This window comes from Alosa alosa, chromosome 18, assembly GCF_017589495.1.
Source record: "Alosa alosa isolate M-15738 ecotype Scorff River chromosome 18, AALO_Geno_1.1, whole genome shotgun sequence".
Lineage (NCBI taxonomy): Eukaryota > Metazoa > Chordata > Actinopteri > Clupeiformes > Clupeidae > Alosa > Alosa alosa.
The window spans coordinates 6,690,777-6,707,644 of NC_063206.1; the positions used below are offsets into that span (position 1 = coordinate 6,690,777).

General features: G+C 42.8%; 2 protein-coding genes and 1 long non-coding RNA gene across 3 annotated transcripts in view; 1 reads left to right on the forward strand and 2 right to left on the reverse strand.

Annotated features, from left to right (window-relative positions):
• dync2li1 (dynein, cytoplasmic 2, light intermediate chain 1) overlaps window positions 1–7,366 on the reverse strand; it is a 14,336-nt gene extending 6,970 nt beyond the window's left edge. Inside the window, 10 exon segments of the mRNA XM_048269095.1 lie at window positions 503–582; window positions 1,262–1,339; window positions 2,848–2,916; window positions 3,867–4,059; window positions 6,160–6,248; window positions 6,524–6,593; window positions 6,687–6,721; window positions 6,855–6,877; window positions 6,880–6,989; window positions 7,250–7,366. Of these exon segments, the coding sequence (XP_048125052.1) occupies window positions 503–582; window positions 1,262–1,339; window positions 2,848–2,916; window positions 3,867–4,059; window positions 6,160–6,248; window positions 6,524–6,593; window positions 6,687–6,721; window positions 6,855–6,877; window positions 6,880–6,989; window positions 7,250–7,263 (761 nt within the window). The 5' untranslated portion in view covers window positions 7,264–7,366.
• Window positions 7,367–11,296: 3,930 nt separating this feature from the next.
• cep170aa (centrosomal protein 170Aa) overlaps window positions 11,297–16,868 on the reverse strand; it is a 71,661-nt gene continuing 66,089 nt past the window's right edge. Inside the window, 6 exon segments of the mRNA XM_048269384.1 lie at window positions 11,297–11,647; window positions 12,008–12,059; window positions 12,203–12,296; window positions 12,664–12,752; window positions 13,284–13,451; window positions 14,937–15,108. Of these exon segments, the coding sequence (XP_048125341.1) occupies window positions 11,397–11,647; window positions 12,008–12,059; window positions 12,203–12,296; window positions 12,664–12,752; window positions 13,284–13,451; window positions 14,937–15,108 (826 nt within the window). The 3' untranslated portion in view covers window positions 11,297–11,396.
• LOC125311389 lies at window positions 13,397–16,705 on the forward strand. The gene is made up of 4 exons (XR_007196476.1): window positions 13,397–13,485; window positions 15,913–16,107; window positions 16,235–16,296; window positions 16,488–16,705. It is a non-coding gene; the product is annotated as an uncharacterized LOC125311389 (long non-coding RNA).

The following is a 16,868-nucleotide window of genomic DNA, read 5'->3' on the forward strand; positions in this document are numbered from 1 at the left end:
TGCTATGCAGTGCAGTCTTTTCCTTTCTGTATTGCAATGACATGGCCTGTCAACAAATTACAGTATATGTTATATTGACAACATGACTAAGCCATTTGACTGTCTTATCCGTACACAATGACACAAGGACTTGTCATTCTGATGGCACTGACATGTTCATTGACACAGATATTTACTTTTGAGAGATGAACTAAGGATTTTGAGCAAGAGACTGGCTTTTGCAGGTAATCCATGGTGTTTTGCTATTTGTACAAATTGTTTTGAGAAATGCGCTTACTGTTTTGCAAATGTCGAGGATGATTTGAGAAATGTACCAAAGCAACTGAGAAAAAACGTAATATGGTTTTAATATGGTTTTGTTTTTCTAACTTGCATAAAACACTGTCCTGCGGTTTATACACAATGCGGCTAATACATAGGAAATGACTGTCCTACAGACACTTTCAAATCTATGGTGTGAACCAACTCACAATCATACAACCAAAAGAAGGGGTCAACTTACGATCTGTCCGTCCCAAATGCGAGGTGGCTGACAAAGCTCTTGGTTTTGGATATGGCGCCCTCTGCCCTGCTGCTGGTGAACTGCAGATGAGGTGACAAGGAAACAGATGAGGGCAGAAGAGAGCACAGGCTTTTCTCTTTTATAATGTACACACACACACACACACACACACACACACACACACAGATGATGGCAGAAAAGAGTGCATGCTTTTCTCTTTTATAATGTACACACACACACACACACACACACACACACACACACACACACACACACACACACACACACACACACAGATGATGGCAGAAGAGATAACATGCTTTTCTCTTTTGTAATGTACACACACGTACACACACACACACACGAGGGCAGAAGAGAGCACATGCTTTTCTCTTTTGTAATGCACACACACACACACACACACACACACACACACACACACACACACACACACACACACGAGGGCAGAAGAGAGCACATGCTTTTCTCATTTATAATGCACACACACACACACACACACACACACACACACACACACACGAGGGCAGAAGAGAGCACATGCTTTTCTCTTTTGTAATGTACTGGTTTTTGCATAACTAAATGGAGGGCTGCAAACACAACTCCAGCCTCAACTGCAGTGATGCTTAGAGATGCCCTGAGACAGTCTGATAGCTCATAGCGCAGAACTTTCCCCATGATGGCGCTAAAAAAGTTAAGCAAGCCTGACTTTGGGCTTCCTGACTGAGGTGCGGGTCTTACGATGAGAGATCCTCCGTAGTAGTGAGCTAGGAAGCGTAGGGTCTTGCACATCACCTTCCTTTTCTCGGAGTCAAAGTCCTTCAAAGCATAATAAATACGTCAGATCACATGGGGCTGGTATTAGAAGGTACTGTAAAGGTGGTCACATGTAGTTGGCATCAGAAGGTAATGGTCAATCAAAGCACAATGAATACATCAAATCACATGGGGTTGGTATTAGAAGATAAAGGTCCTTCAAAGCCCAATGAATACGTCAGATCACATGGGGTTGGCATTATAAGTTCATGGTTAACCAAAGCAAAATAAATATGTCAGATCACATAGGGTTGGTATTAGAAGATAAAGGTCCATCAAAGCACAATAAATGTGTGATCTCGTGGGGTTGGCATTAGAAGGTACTGTAAAGGTGGTCACATGTGGTTGGCATCAGAGGATAATGGTCAATCAAACCACAATAAATATGTCAGATCACATGGGGTTGGTATTAGAAGATAAAGGTCCATCAAACCACAATAAATATGTCAGATCACATGGGTTGGATGGAATTCTTTCATTGTAGAGCTATGTGCACCTTTGTAAAGCCTCTCCTTGTTTCTCTGTCTACATGCATGTTTAAAGACAACATTAACAATCCTGCAAGGCATAGAAGACGACTAGAAGGCTAAATTGTGCTTAAATCTGGTTAGCATCATAACCCCTCTGCGTTAATTTGTTAAAAACTTTTGTATTCAAGTTAATTCTGCAAACCTACCACCACAAATATAATTAAATTCTGTGGGAAACACTGAAGATACATTAACGATGATCACATGGGGTTGGCATTAACACATAAAGGAGATGAGAATGGATAATAGTGTATGAGTGGATCAGACACATGCCTGTAAAGAGGACATATTTGATCCCTTTTCTTGCTATTTCAAATAGTTTCTTGAGGTCTTATAAATACCTGTGTTATATTTACTACAAAATACCAAGAGGATCAAGCACCACAAGGCCCTTTTCAACTCTGTCTGAAGAGCCCTGTTCAGAGTGGCAGCCGTGGCCTACTGGTTAGGGCTTCGGGCTTGTAATCGAAGGGTTGCCGCTTCGATCCCTGACGCACCTAACCCCTCACTGCTCCAAGAGCACCGTTGTAGCAGGCAGCTCACTGCGTCGGGATTAGTGTGTGCTTCACCTCACTGTGTGTTCACTGTGTGCTGAGTGTGTTTAACTAATTCACGGATTGGGATAAATGCAGAGAGATATACTTATACTTTATATTTACTTATTCTGTTTGTCTGCCTGTTCCTTTACAAATACGAGCACAATGGATTTACTTCAACATGATGCTAACAGGTCTTAAGCTTGCAGGTCTTAAGACCTTGTCCATCAAAGCACAATAAATACGTCAGATCACATGGGCTTGACATTATAATTGCCATAATATGTCCACTGGAAAACCATGTCTGAATGAAAACCATGTCTTTGTCTATGTGCCTTTTTAACTAGTTACTTTTTCATTGCCCGTCTTTAACTTGAAACCCCCCCCACACTATCTTTACCATAAATTGAGTTCACAAGAAACCGCTTGCTTATTGGCTGATTACCTGGAAGATGTCAAACTTGCTGCCTATCAAGAGCAGCGGAACTGGAAATGGGTTGATGAGTTCTCTGTCCTGAGGAAGGAGTCAGGCAGTTAATGCAGTTAACACCCTGCTGTCCACTGACACACACACATCCTACTGTCCACTGACACACACATCCTGCTGTCCACTGACACACACACCCTGCTGTCCACTGACACACACATCCTGCTGTCCACTGACACACACATCCTGCTGTCCACTGACACACACACCCTGCTGTCCACTGACACACACACTTCCCTTTCTGCTGCCTGGTTGCTCATATATGGGCAATTCCATGCAAAACTGTCACGTCCATAACGGCAACTAAATACCATGGCATTGTGTTGGCGTTACGGATGTGACAGTTTTGCGTTGAATTGCCCATATACACTTCCATTTCAGCCTACATTAGACAATGCTGAATTAATTAAATGCGAAATTAGCTCTTGAATAGGATACTGGATGTTTCTGACAACCCTTATGAACTCTAAAGATCAAATTTATGCTACCCTTTATTCACTATTTTTTCTCAGAGTTATACTGAGGTATTGGTACTAACTTGCCAAACTTTTCGCACAGTTACTCAGTTAGAATATTCCTCTAGTCTAGCTATGGAATGAGTGCTGAAACAGTGTTCACAGCCAAGAAGAAATATCAAACAATCCACATACTCACAACATACCCACACAACAGGTCACATTCTACTTGGATCATCCCCTATAGATGATCTACAGATTCTCAGATTATAATCAAACTATCTGTTCAAAATCTGTTACCTACACTTTAATATTAACGTTAGGGTTAGGGATTGGGATGTTCAGTGAACAATTAGAAAGGCTGAACTTCAATTTCAACAAATCATCAGTAAAGTATCTGTGCTGTAGGTGGACTATCCAAATAATCTGTCACCCCAAATACACAACAGTTGGAGCAGTCGGACACCTGATACAAATAATACTATGGAAGTTTAGTTTAGTCAGTCGACTGGACTAACTCACGGGATGGTCTTTGGGCAGGACGCGGGGGGTGCCGATGGGGCCAGGTTGTTTACTGGACCGGGAGTCCGACCCTCGCTGAGGCCCGGAGCAGATCCTCTCCACCTGGGTCCTGGCGGCCTGGAGAAGCCTCTCCTGGGTGGCCCACAGCGCGTTGGGCTTGGACAGGTCCAGCACCAGCACCACAGAGAAGGCCCTGCGAGGGAGGCCAAAGTCCTTTTAGGCAAGTCACCCGTCTCGGCGGCCATTTTGCAACGCACTTTGGGCAGTTATCGGGCAGCTATTTTCCTATTCAAGTGAATGGGGAGGCATACAGGAAGGGGAGGAATATTTGTAGAGACTACTGCCATATTGGCGTTACTAACTAACCCCATGCATTTCTATGGAGGATTCTTTGAGTGCTGTCTCTGGTGAGGCATGCAGAGCAGAGGGAGGGGGAGCATGTTCAGCATAACTCGGGATTCTAGGGCCCCCTGCTGGTCAATAAGAGGGACGTCACACTCTGTCTTCAAAAAACTCTTGAAGACCATACCCTTCCAAGGATACCTCCTCTTAAAGGACCAGTATGTAGGAAATAATGGAAAATAAACTGTAACCATTCCAAAAATGATCACCATATGTTGTCAGAGAGTAAGGAAACATGATGAATTGAAGTAATGGCTTATTTGACCTGTAAAACCCTGTAAAACCAATGAAAAAAAAAGAGTTACGGGGCGGAATCTCGTTTATGTTTTGAACGATTAATTCTAGAATAGCGTATTAATAATGGACTAGCGCGTCCTCCTATTTGGGTTGCCAAATTAGCAAAGGCCAACTGTCAACAGCTGTCAGTTGTAGTCATGAACGCCTACGAGAGGCAGGCAAATTTCCAAAATTACAGAACGTTCAGTAACAATCCTACAAATCGCACCTTTAAAGGAGTACCGTCACACCGGTGTGATGGGAATGTTGGGAAATGAACGTTCTAAAGAATATCTGAGTCCATTGAATTCAACATAGAATTTTAGAACATTCAATTGTTGCTGAACTTAGAATGTTCAAAAACCTACACCTTTAACCCTTAAAGGAGTACCGTCACACCGGTGTGACGGGAATGTTGGGAAATGAACATTCTAATGTCTGGGTTCATTGAATTCAACATAGAATTTTAGAACCTTCAATTGTTGCGGAACTTAGAACGTTCAAAAACCTACACCTTTAAGGGTTAAGGGTTAACAATTCTAACAACCTAACACACCACACACAAAATACACTTACCATGCGCTTCCTTATCTTCCCTCCTCTACCTCCTGCTTCTACCACTTTCTCCTCCTACCACACTTTGACTAGCACTTATAACAAAGATTGTTAAGGCGGAGCAAGATATTTCATCAGGAGCCACTTCCGGGAACCCGGACCGCACGAGGGGGGGGGGGGGTCAAAATCCCCCTTTATGCAGAGCAGAGGCAGCGACTGCTCCATTGAAGTCTATGGGCATAGCTCAGAATTTCACCACCTATGCTAAGGTCTTGGTTCTATAGAGTTAGGAATGTGAATTTCGGGCACATTTTCATGATCCTCAAACCCTTCTGAACATTTCAGGTACATTTTTAGCATTTTTGAGCAATCCAGTCTGGAGAAAATCAACCTTATATCAGGTGTGCGCCGGTTATTTCTGCCGCTGCTGTTGGCCGGTTGCAACTTACGCTCGTCAATACGTCATCGACACGCCTCTTTATGCAGACAGGATTCGATCCCCATTTCGCGCCCATAGACATGAACTACGACGAAGTATCTTGCTCCGCCTTAACAATCTTTGCTTATAATGTTGGCCCTCTTATCCTTAGTATTGGCAGATGCGGTAGTCATTTCTAGCTAGCCTAAGGTCCCCTCTGTACTGCAGCTTGAATGTGATTCTCTTGCTGTAATTCGCTTGGGATAAAACTAGCGTCTGCTTAATGAATTAATGTAAATGTAGTAGCCATTACAATCATCGTCAAAAAGAGACAAATTATTCATCAGATGACACACACACACACTCACTCACTCACTGACTCTCTCTCTCTCTCTTACACACACACACACACGCCAGGGGCGTCGGACTGGGAGTAAAACCCTTACTGATTATAGGGCCCCAAAGGGAGAGAGGGCCCTTGAAAAGTCTGGAATATATTTTATTTTACCTGGGTTGAGGAACATAGGGGCCCATCGTGGCCTGCCTATGCAGGGGCCCAGGATCTTGTGCTACGCCCCTGACACACACACACAGTTTTATGCTCTCACATGGTAATATATTGCTAAACGGTGATATATTAACCTGACATTCTGTGCATTGATGGGGATCTGAGCGAGGTCTGAGAGTGACGTTCCTCCTCCTAGTTCCCACAGATGTGCTATGTCCTTTGGCTGATTGAGGAAAAGAGAACATGTCAGACCGTTTACCAACGTCCTGAGAATACAGGTATGACAGGATGTTCATCTGAAGACCCATTCATTACATGGTGATTACAGGGTGATGACCCAAATCAAAGTCAAAGTCAAAGTCAAAGTCAGCTTTATTGTCAATTTCTTCACATGTTCCAGACATACAAAGAGATCGAAATTACGTTTCTCACTATCCCATGGTGAAGACAAGACATATTTTACCAATTTAAGTCTATGGGCATAGAACTGTCCCCTACCGTATTATGCCCTCGCGCTCTTCTCCCGAATGTGTATTCTAATGCGAGAGTGGGTTTAGGTGCTTCGTCTCTGCAAATGGAAAGGATTTGGAAATATTTTACAAATGGATTTCTTCTAAAGTACAACCGTTAGATAAGGCTAGTGTGAGGGGTTTGTATTTACCTGTCAAGGCATCGGAGTAAAATTGTTGTTTTACCCTAGGGGAAAAAAACACAAAACACTTCTTAAAGTCAAAGAATAGGACCTGCATCATTAATGATACGTCTGTTTAGTGGTATATGGTGTTATTATACAATGCAAAAAGTCATGTTGAGTCCACTGGAATCTTACCCCCGACTTGCTTCCCATAAAAACACGGTTCTTTCGTGCAGTGACTTATCCTGTTGGTCGGTTTCCTCGTCGTCGCCAACATCGTTTTCTCGGTTGCGGACCTCCAACGCTGCCAGCTCCCATAATGTGTCAGTGCTGTATTACGAAAATTTGCTGAACGTAAATGGTACAAAACTATCCATCCATCATATAGATCCCATATGCCAAAGTAATTGGACAACAATCTAACTAACAGGCAGGTAACGTAACTTACTGACAGCGTACTACTACTGGCTGGCTGGCAGCTAACGTTAACTTACCTATCGCTAGCATGATAGTTCAATAGCTGATTTATGGCTAAAACTAAGGTCGTTTCGTTACGGATGCAAATGAAACTTAGTCCTGAAGTAACCTACCTTATTTTAGGCATTCGTCCAAAGTGGCAACACACTAACCCTTGGGAAGATATTGGGATTTCTTGTTTTATCGGGCTAGCAGTCTTGTGTTGACATTCTGCAGATGATTACCGTTGCGATGGGTAACGTCGCATGCTTATGACGCAATGTATAAGCTCCTTGTGGGACATGAAATTAAAAGTCTTGCTGCAAGTAGGTTTGAATGTGACAAATGGGTCTTGGGCTACAGATAAGTATTGCCAGAGAATGTCTAATACGGGACGGATTTATTATTTTACCGTAAACGGGCTCTGGTGTTGCATGGTGCCTCATGTGTCAAGCATAGACTGAAAAAAATAGGGTGTCAAGGTAAGCTTCCTCTCCATTGAAAGTCCTGGGCCCAGTTGTTCAAAAAGTTTTTTTCTGAACAACTGGGCCCAGGAGTCAAAATCCGATCCGATTTCTTTTAAACAACTGGGACCTGTTTATTTTTGATTAACAGTGTAGATGTTTGCCGTAGGCTATAAGTGACACTATGATCTCTTGCTAATCTGAGTGAAATCTGAATCTATGAAAAATGATCAGGTTCAGATGCAAATCTGCTTCAGATGGTCAGACACTAAAACTCATAGTCAATTCTGAAATTTTATTGAGAATAAGTCAAATATGCTTAACAAAAAAATAGTTAACAAAATAACAAGTTGGTACATACATTGTATTCATATGATACAAGAAAAAAAGACCAAAAATAAATAAAATACAATAAAAAAAGTAAAACACTGATAAATGTGTATGCGTCAGTTACAAAAACAAATTGTAAAAGTCATTAACAGGTGTACCGAGACCTTCAGCATAACACATCCCTTGGCTGTTTTTAACTACACAAATTTCAAAATGGCTTTCCTTCTCCATATGGGAGAAGAACTGTGAAGAGTCAAGACGTTCACTTTCTTTATACATGTACATATGCCCAATAAGGGACATAACATTTAAAATACTAGATTCTTTTTTTCTGCGCAAGGGATGCACAACATTATACTTCTATAGCCCTCCATGTCCTGGTTCCATATATTGTTTTAAACAGGGAACACTACAAAACAATGAAAACCATAAAAAAAAAGACTCTTTATCTGAACCCTGGGCACTTGGTGGTATCATACACTCAGGTATGTAAGAGCGCAGGTGTCGTTTATACATTTTCACTGCTGAGGCGTGCGTGAATGAGCATCCCCTCTCGCGACGGCGGCGGCTCGCTAATACACACTTTTTTTATATGGTGAGATCCGGAGTGATGCCCATGCAGCTAAACACACACACACACACACACACACACACACACACACACATATACATGCACACACACACATACACACACACGCCTGCTAGCGAAAAGCAGCAATTAAAAAAGTGAAAACTAAAACACATCATGGGGAAACACAGACACAGTACACCAGGCCAGGCATTACAGAAGCATTGCGAACCCAGCGGCAAAGCAGAGTGGCAGAGCAATAGTCATGTAACAGAAGCAAACGGGCACGGTACAGTCTTTTAAATTCAGGGATGGCAAATGCTGTTTCCTGCACGTTTGTTATATCACGTATAAGCACAGAGTGGTTCATCTAAAATGACATGTATGGATTAATTGTTATTGAGTCATGACAGCACAAACCATGATACATACTGATATTACGGTTAAGTCCAGAAGTTGTAGTACATGTGGCCTATAGGCAGGAAAGGATGATTGGTTTTAAAGCTGCTGTGAGCGGCTTCAAAAAAAAAAAAAAAGATTCAAATTCAAAAACAGCTGCTCTGGGGCAAAAAAAGGTTTAGTTTCAGTGTGACGTCACTATAATGACCATTAAGAGTTAAAAGACATGGGCATCCCTGTTATTTCATTTTTACAGATTCACTGAAAGGTAGCTAAGGCCTTCTATGATGGCACACTCTGATGGAAGTTTCACTCACAACAGCTTTAAGGACATTCTTTGCAGCCACTTTCTGTGACAGTTTAGCAGCTGAAAGGTGCAGTTTTCCAAGTGGAGCTAGACAACTTCAGTGCTACTTTGAATGAGCAGTGCTAGCATTGTGTTTCAATGGTAGAGGGCAAATGTTTCAAAAAAGACAAATGGATTCTCGTTGTTCAAAAAACAGCAAATTCTGTTCTAGGTCTTACAAGGGACTATAAGGACAACAGGGTTTGTTTGTTTTTTCTAAAGTTTTAAACCAAAGTAAGGCAAGTCATAAGAAATGCTACCGTGCTCTCATTCAGTATTGGTCAGTACTCACAAGCAACATTTACGGTGCCATATATTACACATCCAAAAGAGTTCAAAACAGTATAAAAGGTATACTGTGTCAAGAGACCAACGTTGTGTTATTCATTTGTTTTTCTTGAAGTACATTACAAGATTGCGCTTGAAAAGACAAGTCAGATCGAAACAATTCTAAAGCACTTGTTGTACAATTGAGAGAGTATTTTATAAAAAAAGAACAATTTCAATCACACTTTTCTTGTACAATTACTGGGAGGCTGCATATTGAGTGAACTTTGGTTACTTGGGGTACATTGAGAACAAAAAAAGAACTTCACCGGCAGATGTGAGGGATTATTTGATACAGACCATGAGAAACATCCATCTCTTAAAGTGTTCTTCCTTCATAAACATATTGAAACACACACTGTATTGCTTTAGATCAAGGTTCATGGGCATCTTGAGGTCTGTATAGTGTCTGGACCTCCATAATGCTTACTGTTATCTACAGAGAAGTCTTATTGAGTAAATCTGAGAATAATTTCATGATCTTACTCAAAGTCTCTCAAGTGTTCTAAAGTAGGATCGCCCCATCTGAATAGAGTGCTTTGCCTTGTATGGATCTGAATTTAAGTGAATTTAAGAATTTTTAGCCCAATAAACAGTCCTTCATTATGGACCACTGAAGGCATTGGCGCATAATCTAAGAGGGATGATATTGAGGTGTTTACCTGCCAGCACCAATAATGTGCCCCTTAACACTCACAACAGTGGACCACCCATTTACCAGCAGTCATTTCCCATCTCAGGAATGAAAGCAATTGGTTCAGAATGTGGTACGCTAGCTAGCTAGCTAGCAAGCGGTCCTACCGGACAGAGGAGTATTCGGAGGCACACGAATGACACTGGCAGGCTAGCATCACCACAGTTGAAAACATGAAGTCACACTAGCCGCACTGTATTGTCCCAAGAGGTGACTTTTGGTTTGACATTGTGGTGGTTTTTGACCATGAACCTGTACCCATACGGTTGAATGTAAATCTGATTATCCAGGATTCCTCAGTCCCAATCTGGCCCACCCGCATGCCATGTTCTCCATTTTTGCCTGCGCACCATGTCTGATTCAATTCACATTAGAATTACACCGACACCAACCAGATGCAGTTTTTACAGAGATGGATGGAAGGTTTTATGTGCAGGGATGGCTGAGGACTAGGGCTAAGAACCAATGGCACAGAGTCCAATCAGAATAGTAGTTGTGAGCTTGCTGTTTTTTGTGTGTGGTGGCAATACTAGATTGCTCCCATACTCCTGACACACGCACACATTTGTTTGTGCTTGTGTCTTTGTGTGTGTGTGGCAATGCCATGTAAAAATGTTAATCCCCTTGACAAAGTCTTTATCGATGGGCGAACAATCCCAAACTTCTAAAGGGGAAAGAGTGGTTCACATGGGGGAGAGTGAGTTGGGTATTATTGGATATACAGACATATATATATACACTAACAACTGTCCATTCATTCTGTCAGTCAAACAGAGATGTTTATAATAGTCCACTCACACAGGCATGTGTGTGTGTCTATGCATGTGCATGTGTGTGTGTGTGTAGTTAGGTAATATATTTGTGTGTGTTGTTGGATCCTCTATTGATGGTGTGTGTGTGTGTGTGTGTGTGTGCGTGTGTGTGTGTGTGTATGTGTGTAGTTAGGTAATATATTTGTGTGTGTTGTTGGATCCTCTATGGATGGTGTGTGTGTGTGTGTGTGTGTGTGTGTGTGTGTGTGTGTGTGTGTGTGTGTGTGTGTGTGTGTGTGTGTGTGTGTGTGTGTAGTTAGGTAATATATTTGTGTGTGTTGTTGGATCATCTATGGATGGTGTGTGTGTGTGTGTGTGTGTGTGTGTGTACATGTTCTTCTTCACTTGCTGGCGACGGCGGCAGCCTCCTCCCCGCTGGGGAGGGTCCGGGTGAAGCCGAGGCCCAGGCTCCGCTGGCAGTCCCCAGGCGAGGTGGCCCCTGAGGGGGCCTTTGTGGCCCCTGGGCCGGGCAGCGGGGCTGGAGGGGTCTGGGAGCTGGGGCTGGGCCTGGGCTTGGACAGCACCGGGCTGGTGAGGCCCAGGCTGGTTAAGGCATCCAGGGTGCCATCAGGGTCCACCATCACGTTGATCACTACCCAGGTAAGAGAGAAGAGTCATGTTAGTATGTGTGTGTGTGTGTGTGTGTGCAGCTCACTGAACATGTGTGGTGTGTGTGTGTGTGTGTGTGTGTGTGTGTGTGTGTGTGTGTGTGTGTGTGTGTGTGTGTGTGTGTTTGTGTGTGTGTGTGCAGCTCACTGAACATGTGTGGTGTGTGTGTGTGTGTGTGTGTAGCTTACTGAACATGTGTGGTGTGTGTATGTGTGTGTGTGTGTGTGTGTGTGTGTGTGTGTGTGTGTGTGTGTGTGTGTGTGTGTGTGCAGCTTACTGAACATGTGTGTGTGTGTGTGTGTGTGTGTGTGTGCAGCTTACTGAACATGTGTGGTGTGTTTACCTTGAAGCTGTTTCTCCACCCGCTTCAGTTCTAACAAGATGGATGAGATCTCCTGAAGCATGCGACGACAGACAAACAAAAAGTCACTTATTTTGTTCTCCTTACAAAGCAACATGCTAATCAACAACAACAACAACAACGCAATGATTCCAGACCATGGTGGCCATGTGGTGTTCAAGAAAACTCAAATCTGACCTTGTTGGATGTTTTGAGGAGCGGAATGTCGCTCTCCGCTCGCAGTTTGGTTTCAATGTCGTCCCAGTTTCTGTCTTTGTCTTTGAACAGTATTCTAGTGGACACAGATGAATCATCATCGTAAGAGCATCATTGTACAACAGTGTGCTTTGTGAAAAATCAAAAGATAATTGTTATAAAGGGCAGATTTCAACAGCAACAGACAGCACCTCTAATATGCTCTTAACACTGTGGGTCAAGCATGGAATAGACTCCCATGTCTTTACTGAAACTTAGCTGATGCTCTTTTTAAGACCTTTTCCCAGACAAACTGCACAAGAAATGCTAAAATAATTCACTTCCACCAGTTGTTATATAAGTAAGTTTCTACATAAGTAAAATAAAAATGATTTGTGAAAAAAAAATGAAAATATTAGAAGCACAAAACACGTCTAATAAAAACTTGTGGATGCTGTGTGTACCTGATCTTAGCTGCTGTCTTGTCCACAGACTGGCGTATCTTGCCTGAGAGCTGTGAGACGGACGTGAGGAGCAGGCTGTCCAGCACCGCCTGAGGAAGAGACCGCAGGGAGAGTGGACGTTAGCACACACAGGGAGAGTGGACGTTAGCACACACAGGGAGAGTGGACGTTAGCACACAGGGAGAGTGGACGTTAGAACACTGAAACCTGACCACCAACACATTACCACTCCACTCATCCCGCACATAACTCACTGATTAGGTCACTGTGTTTTGATAAGAGGTGTAGACAGTTGCTTTAGAGAGTGACACTAATATAATTACGTTTTAATATCTGATCTGAAATGACATCATGTCTTGCGTTTCTGTTTCACAGGGGTCGTTCAGAGGTCAGCATTCACTTCCTTCCAATGAACTTAACAAGGTTATTTAAGGTTCTTACTTCTACAGAATAATAACTTTACTATATATCTGTCAAGATATGTCTGTCTGATGTATCACAGCACTAGCAGACTGTGTTTCCCTTAGCCCACAGTACAACCCCGAATCCTGGGGAGGCTAAACTGCACAGCGGTTCTGCCACCCTTTGGTAGAAGTTCTGTAAGTTCCACAGGTTCTCACCTCATCCCGGTTCCACGTGCGGCGCCGGAGGGCAGCATTTGGGTCCAGGCTGTCAGGGGCACGTGGTCTCAGCTCAACCGGTCGGCCATTGATCTCGGGGGCTTTGGTCTGCACCACGGGCGGAATCTTTCGGAAGTTTAGGCTCTCATCGAAGACCCGGTCCACCAGCTGCAAACGGAGGAAATGGTTGGACACATGGAAGGTTAGATGGAGGGAATATGATTTGATTGTAAATTACATTTTATTACTAACTTGGCATTTAAGAACTGGCCAAAGTTATTGTTCTTAAATGCCAAGTTAGTAATAAAATGTAATATACCGTAAAGTGGTTATTACAGAATCTTGCCAAAGGACTGCAGTTGAAAATTAGCCGGCTGGCTAATAATACTAATGTGTGTTGTCCTTATAAATAAATACGGTATATGAAATGAAATGGAAGTAGAAATCACAGATCAGAGACAGATACAACTGGATAATCATATTAACAGTGGATGACGCTGGACGAAATCCACTAAATCTAAATACACAATTGAATCATTCAGCTGATGTCTGACATTACATGGAGTCACACAGCCTGACTAAATGCAGGTAACGGCAGATGAAACACTGGGGTGAAGGGTCACATGCTGGAGCTGACTGACCAGATAAGAGATGTTTCGGTGCCTTATGAGATCATGAGAGAGGGATGGGATAGACAGAGACAGCGAGAACAGACAGAAATGCAGACAGGGAGTGGAAGAACGAGAGAAATGATACAGGGAGTGGAAGAACGAGAGAAATGATACAGGGAGTGGAAGAACGAGAGAAATGATACAGGGAGTGGGAGAACGAGAGAAAGAAGTGATACAGGGAGTGGGAGAACGAGAGAAATTATACAGGGAGTGGGAGAACGAGAGAAAGAAGTGATACAGGGAGTGGGAGAACGAGAGAAAGACATGATACAGGGAGTGGGAGAACGAGAGAAATTATACAGGGAGTGGGAGAACGAGAGAAAGAAGTGATACAGGGAGTGGGAGAACGAGAGAAAGACAATGATACAGGGAGTGGAAGAACGAGAGAAATGATACAGGGAGTGGGAGAACGAGAGAAAGAAATGCAGACAGGGCCACACACTGGCCCCACTGTCTGCAGTAGACCGACAGATAGATAGATAGATAAATAGATAGAAGATAGATAGATAGAACATAGATAGATAGAAGATAGATAGATAGATAGGTAGATAGATAGATAGATAGATAGATAAATAGATAGAAGATAGATAGATCGAACATAGATAGATAGAAGATAGATAGATAGATAGGTAGATAGATAGATAGATAGATAAATAGATAGAAGATAGATAGATCGAACATAGATAGATAGAAGATAGATAGATAGATAGGTAGATAGATAGATAGATAGAAGATAGATAGATAGATAGACAGATAGATAGAAGATAGACAGATAGATAGATAGATAGATAGAAGATAGACAGATAGATAGATAGATAAATAGATAGATAGATAGATAGATAGATAGATACTTTATTGATCCCCAAGGGGAAATTCAAGTGATGATGAGGGGAGGGGATGGGAGAGAAAGAGAGAAAATGGATGAATGAAAGAGAGAGAGTGAAATGATGGCGTTGGGGTTAAGACGTAGAGGGCCACCCACTTGTCCCCATACCTCCTCGCGGGTGTCGATGGCGGAGCCGGGCGTGGTGGCGGCCGTGCTGACCGTGGTGCTGGGCGCCGTGCCCGAGGAGCTGACCGAGTCGATCTCGCCCGCCACGTCGTGGATCTCCCGCGCCAGGATGGCCAGGTCCTTGGCCAGGTCCTGGCTGATCCTGCGCACACAGGGAAATAACCTGTGATACTTCAGGCGGGCTCTGAAGGAGCGCTTCCACACACACGCGCACACACACACAACAGCAACACGGCACTCACAGGCTAGCATCAACGTAAACAATGGAACATTTATGTTAAAGTTGACAAAACCAGGCACTCAATAGATTGAAAAAGGTTTTATTTAGGCTGTAGCATATTGGCACTAAGCCTTCATCAGGTTAGCTGACTAAATAGTCACCTTTGGGTTTGCAGTCAACTTGTTAAGCAAAGTGCTAACAAAATGAAAGAAGCATTTGCGATTACAATAAGGTTTAACTGTATATGAGTAGTAAGTCAACTTACTAATAATAAGAAGGATGCAAATTTGACATTAGATTTAGTCACTTAGACTTTATCCAAAACAACTTGCAGTGTTGAAAAGATTTTCAGATTTCGGATCTTGTGTAATAACGAAGTTATAAGAATACATAAGAATTCATGATACCCAGGCAGTTCACATACACACCATCTATGATTATGTATACAATGCATACATTACATTACTATAGGTCAGTATGGATAGACAATGGGATATGTACAATAGTAAATAGTTCTGCTTTACACCACTAGATGGAGCACTTGCACATGAAAACCAAATATAAATGTGTAATTTGTACTGCATGACTTCTGGAGAAACTTCTTCAGTAGTAAGTCTGACATGTCCTTTGGGAGTAGATGGCACGTATGAGTGTGTATGAGAGTGTGTTTTTGAGGATATGTGTGTGTGTGTGTGTGTCTGGCTGCCTGCCTGCCTGTCACCTCAGAGACACTGTGACACCCTGGTGAGATGACACATAGGTGTGTGGTGTTCCTCTGGAGCCTTGCTGCATGAACCTCATCTAATCTGGACTGACAGGATGTGTGTTCTCCAGGAAAGGCGACCGGCAGGGATTATTCAACAACTAAAAAACACACCATCACACGCTACCATCATCCCCTGCACTGTGGAATTATTGAGGGTAGAAAAGAATGCTGACATTTATGCACATTTCTTATTCTAAACTATATTTGTCTTTTATAATTATATATCTTTCTTGTGGCTGCGATCAGTTGCTGAGAATATCTAAGGTCTTACTTGCCTTACAGTATGGAAGTGACCACCAGGAGGTGCTATTTCACCTAGACCAGCTTTTCCATTCAGCGCCATGGTAGAGTACTACACACACATGCATGAGCAAATGTGTGCTAATATTCTGTGCAAATCAAATGCTGTGCTAATCAATGCTGTGTCCATTTAAGACAATAAAGGCTAATCTAATCTAATTAAACCTGTAAATATAAAGTGTTTCTGTCCAAGAAACAACGAAAAGTGACATATTCTGCACTTGAAAATGTCCAGATGTATCCTGGGCAGCCAAATAAAAGGTCCACTGCAGTGAGGGATGATGATGGATGAGGTAGCTGTGCAGCAAAAAGAAACGGACCTCTATGAATGAGCCCACAGGGCTGTGTCCATGCAGTAGCCTAGCTACCGTCCAGTCATCTCAACGGGGAATTCTAGGTCAAGTGGAAGACGGGTATGTATGTGCACTGTGTGTGTGTGTGTGTGTGTCTGTCTGTCTGTGTGTGTGTAATAGAGAGAGGCAGAGAGGAGAGAGAGAGAGAGATGGAATGAATGGAATGAAAGGTAAGAGTCGGAGAGAGAGAAACAGAGAGAGAGATGGTATGAGATGACAGACACAGGTAATGGAGGAATAGGCAGTGAGCCAATGAGAGAAAG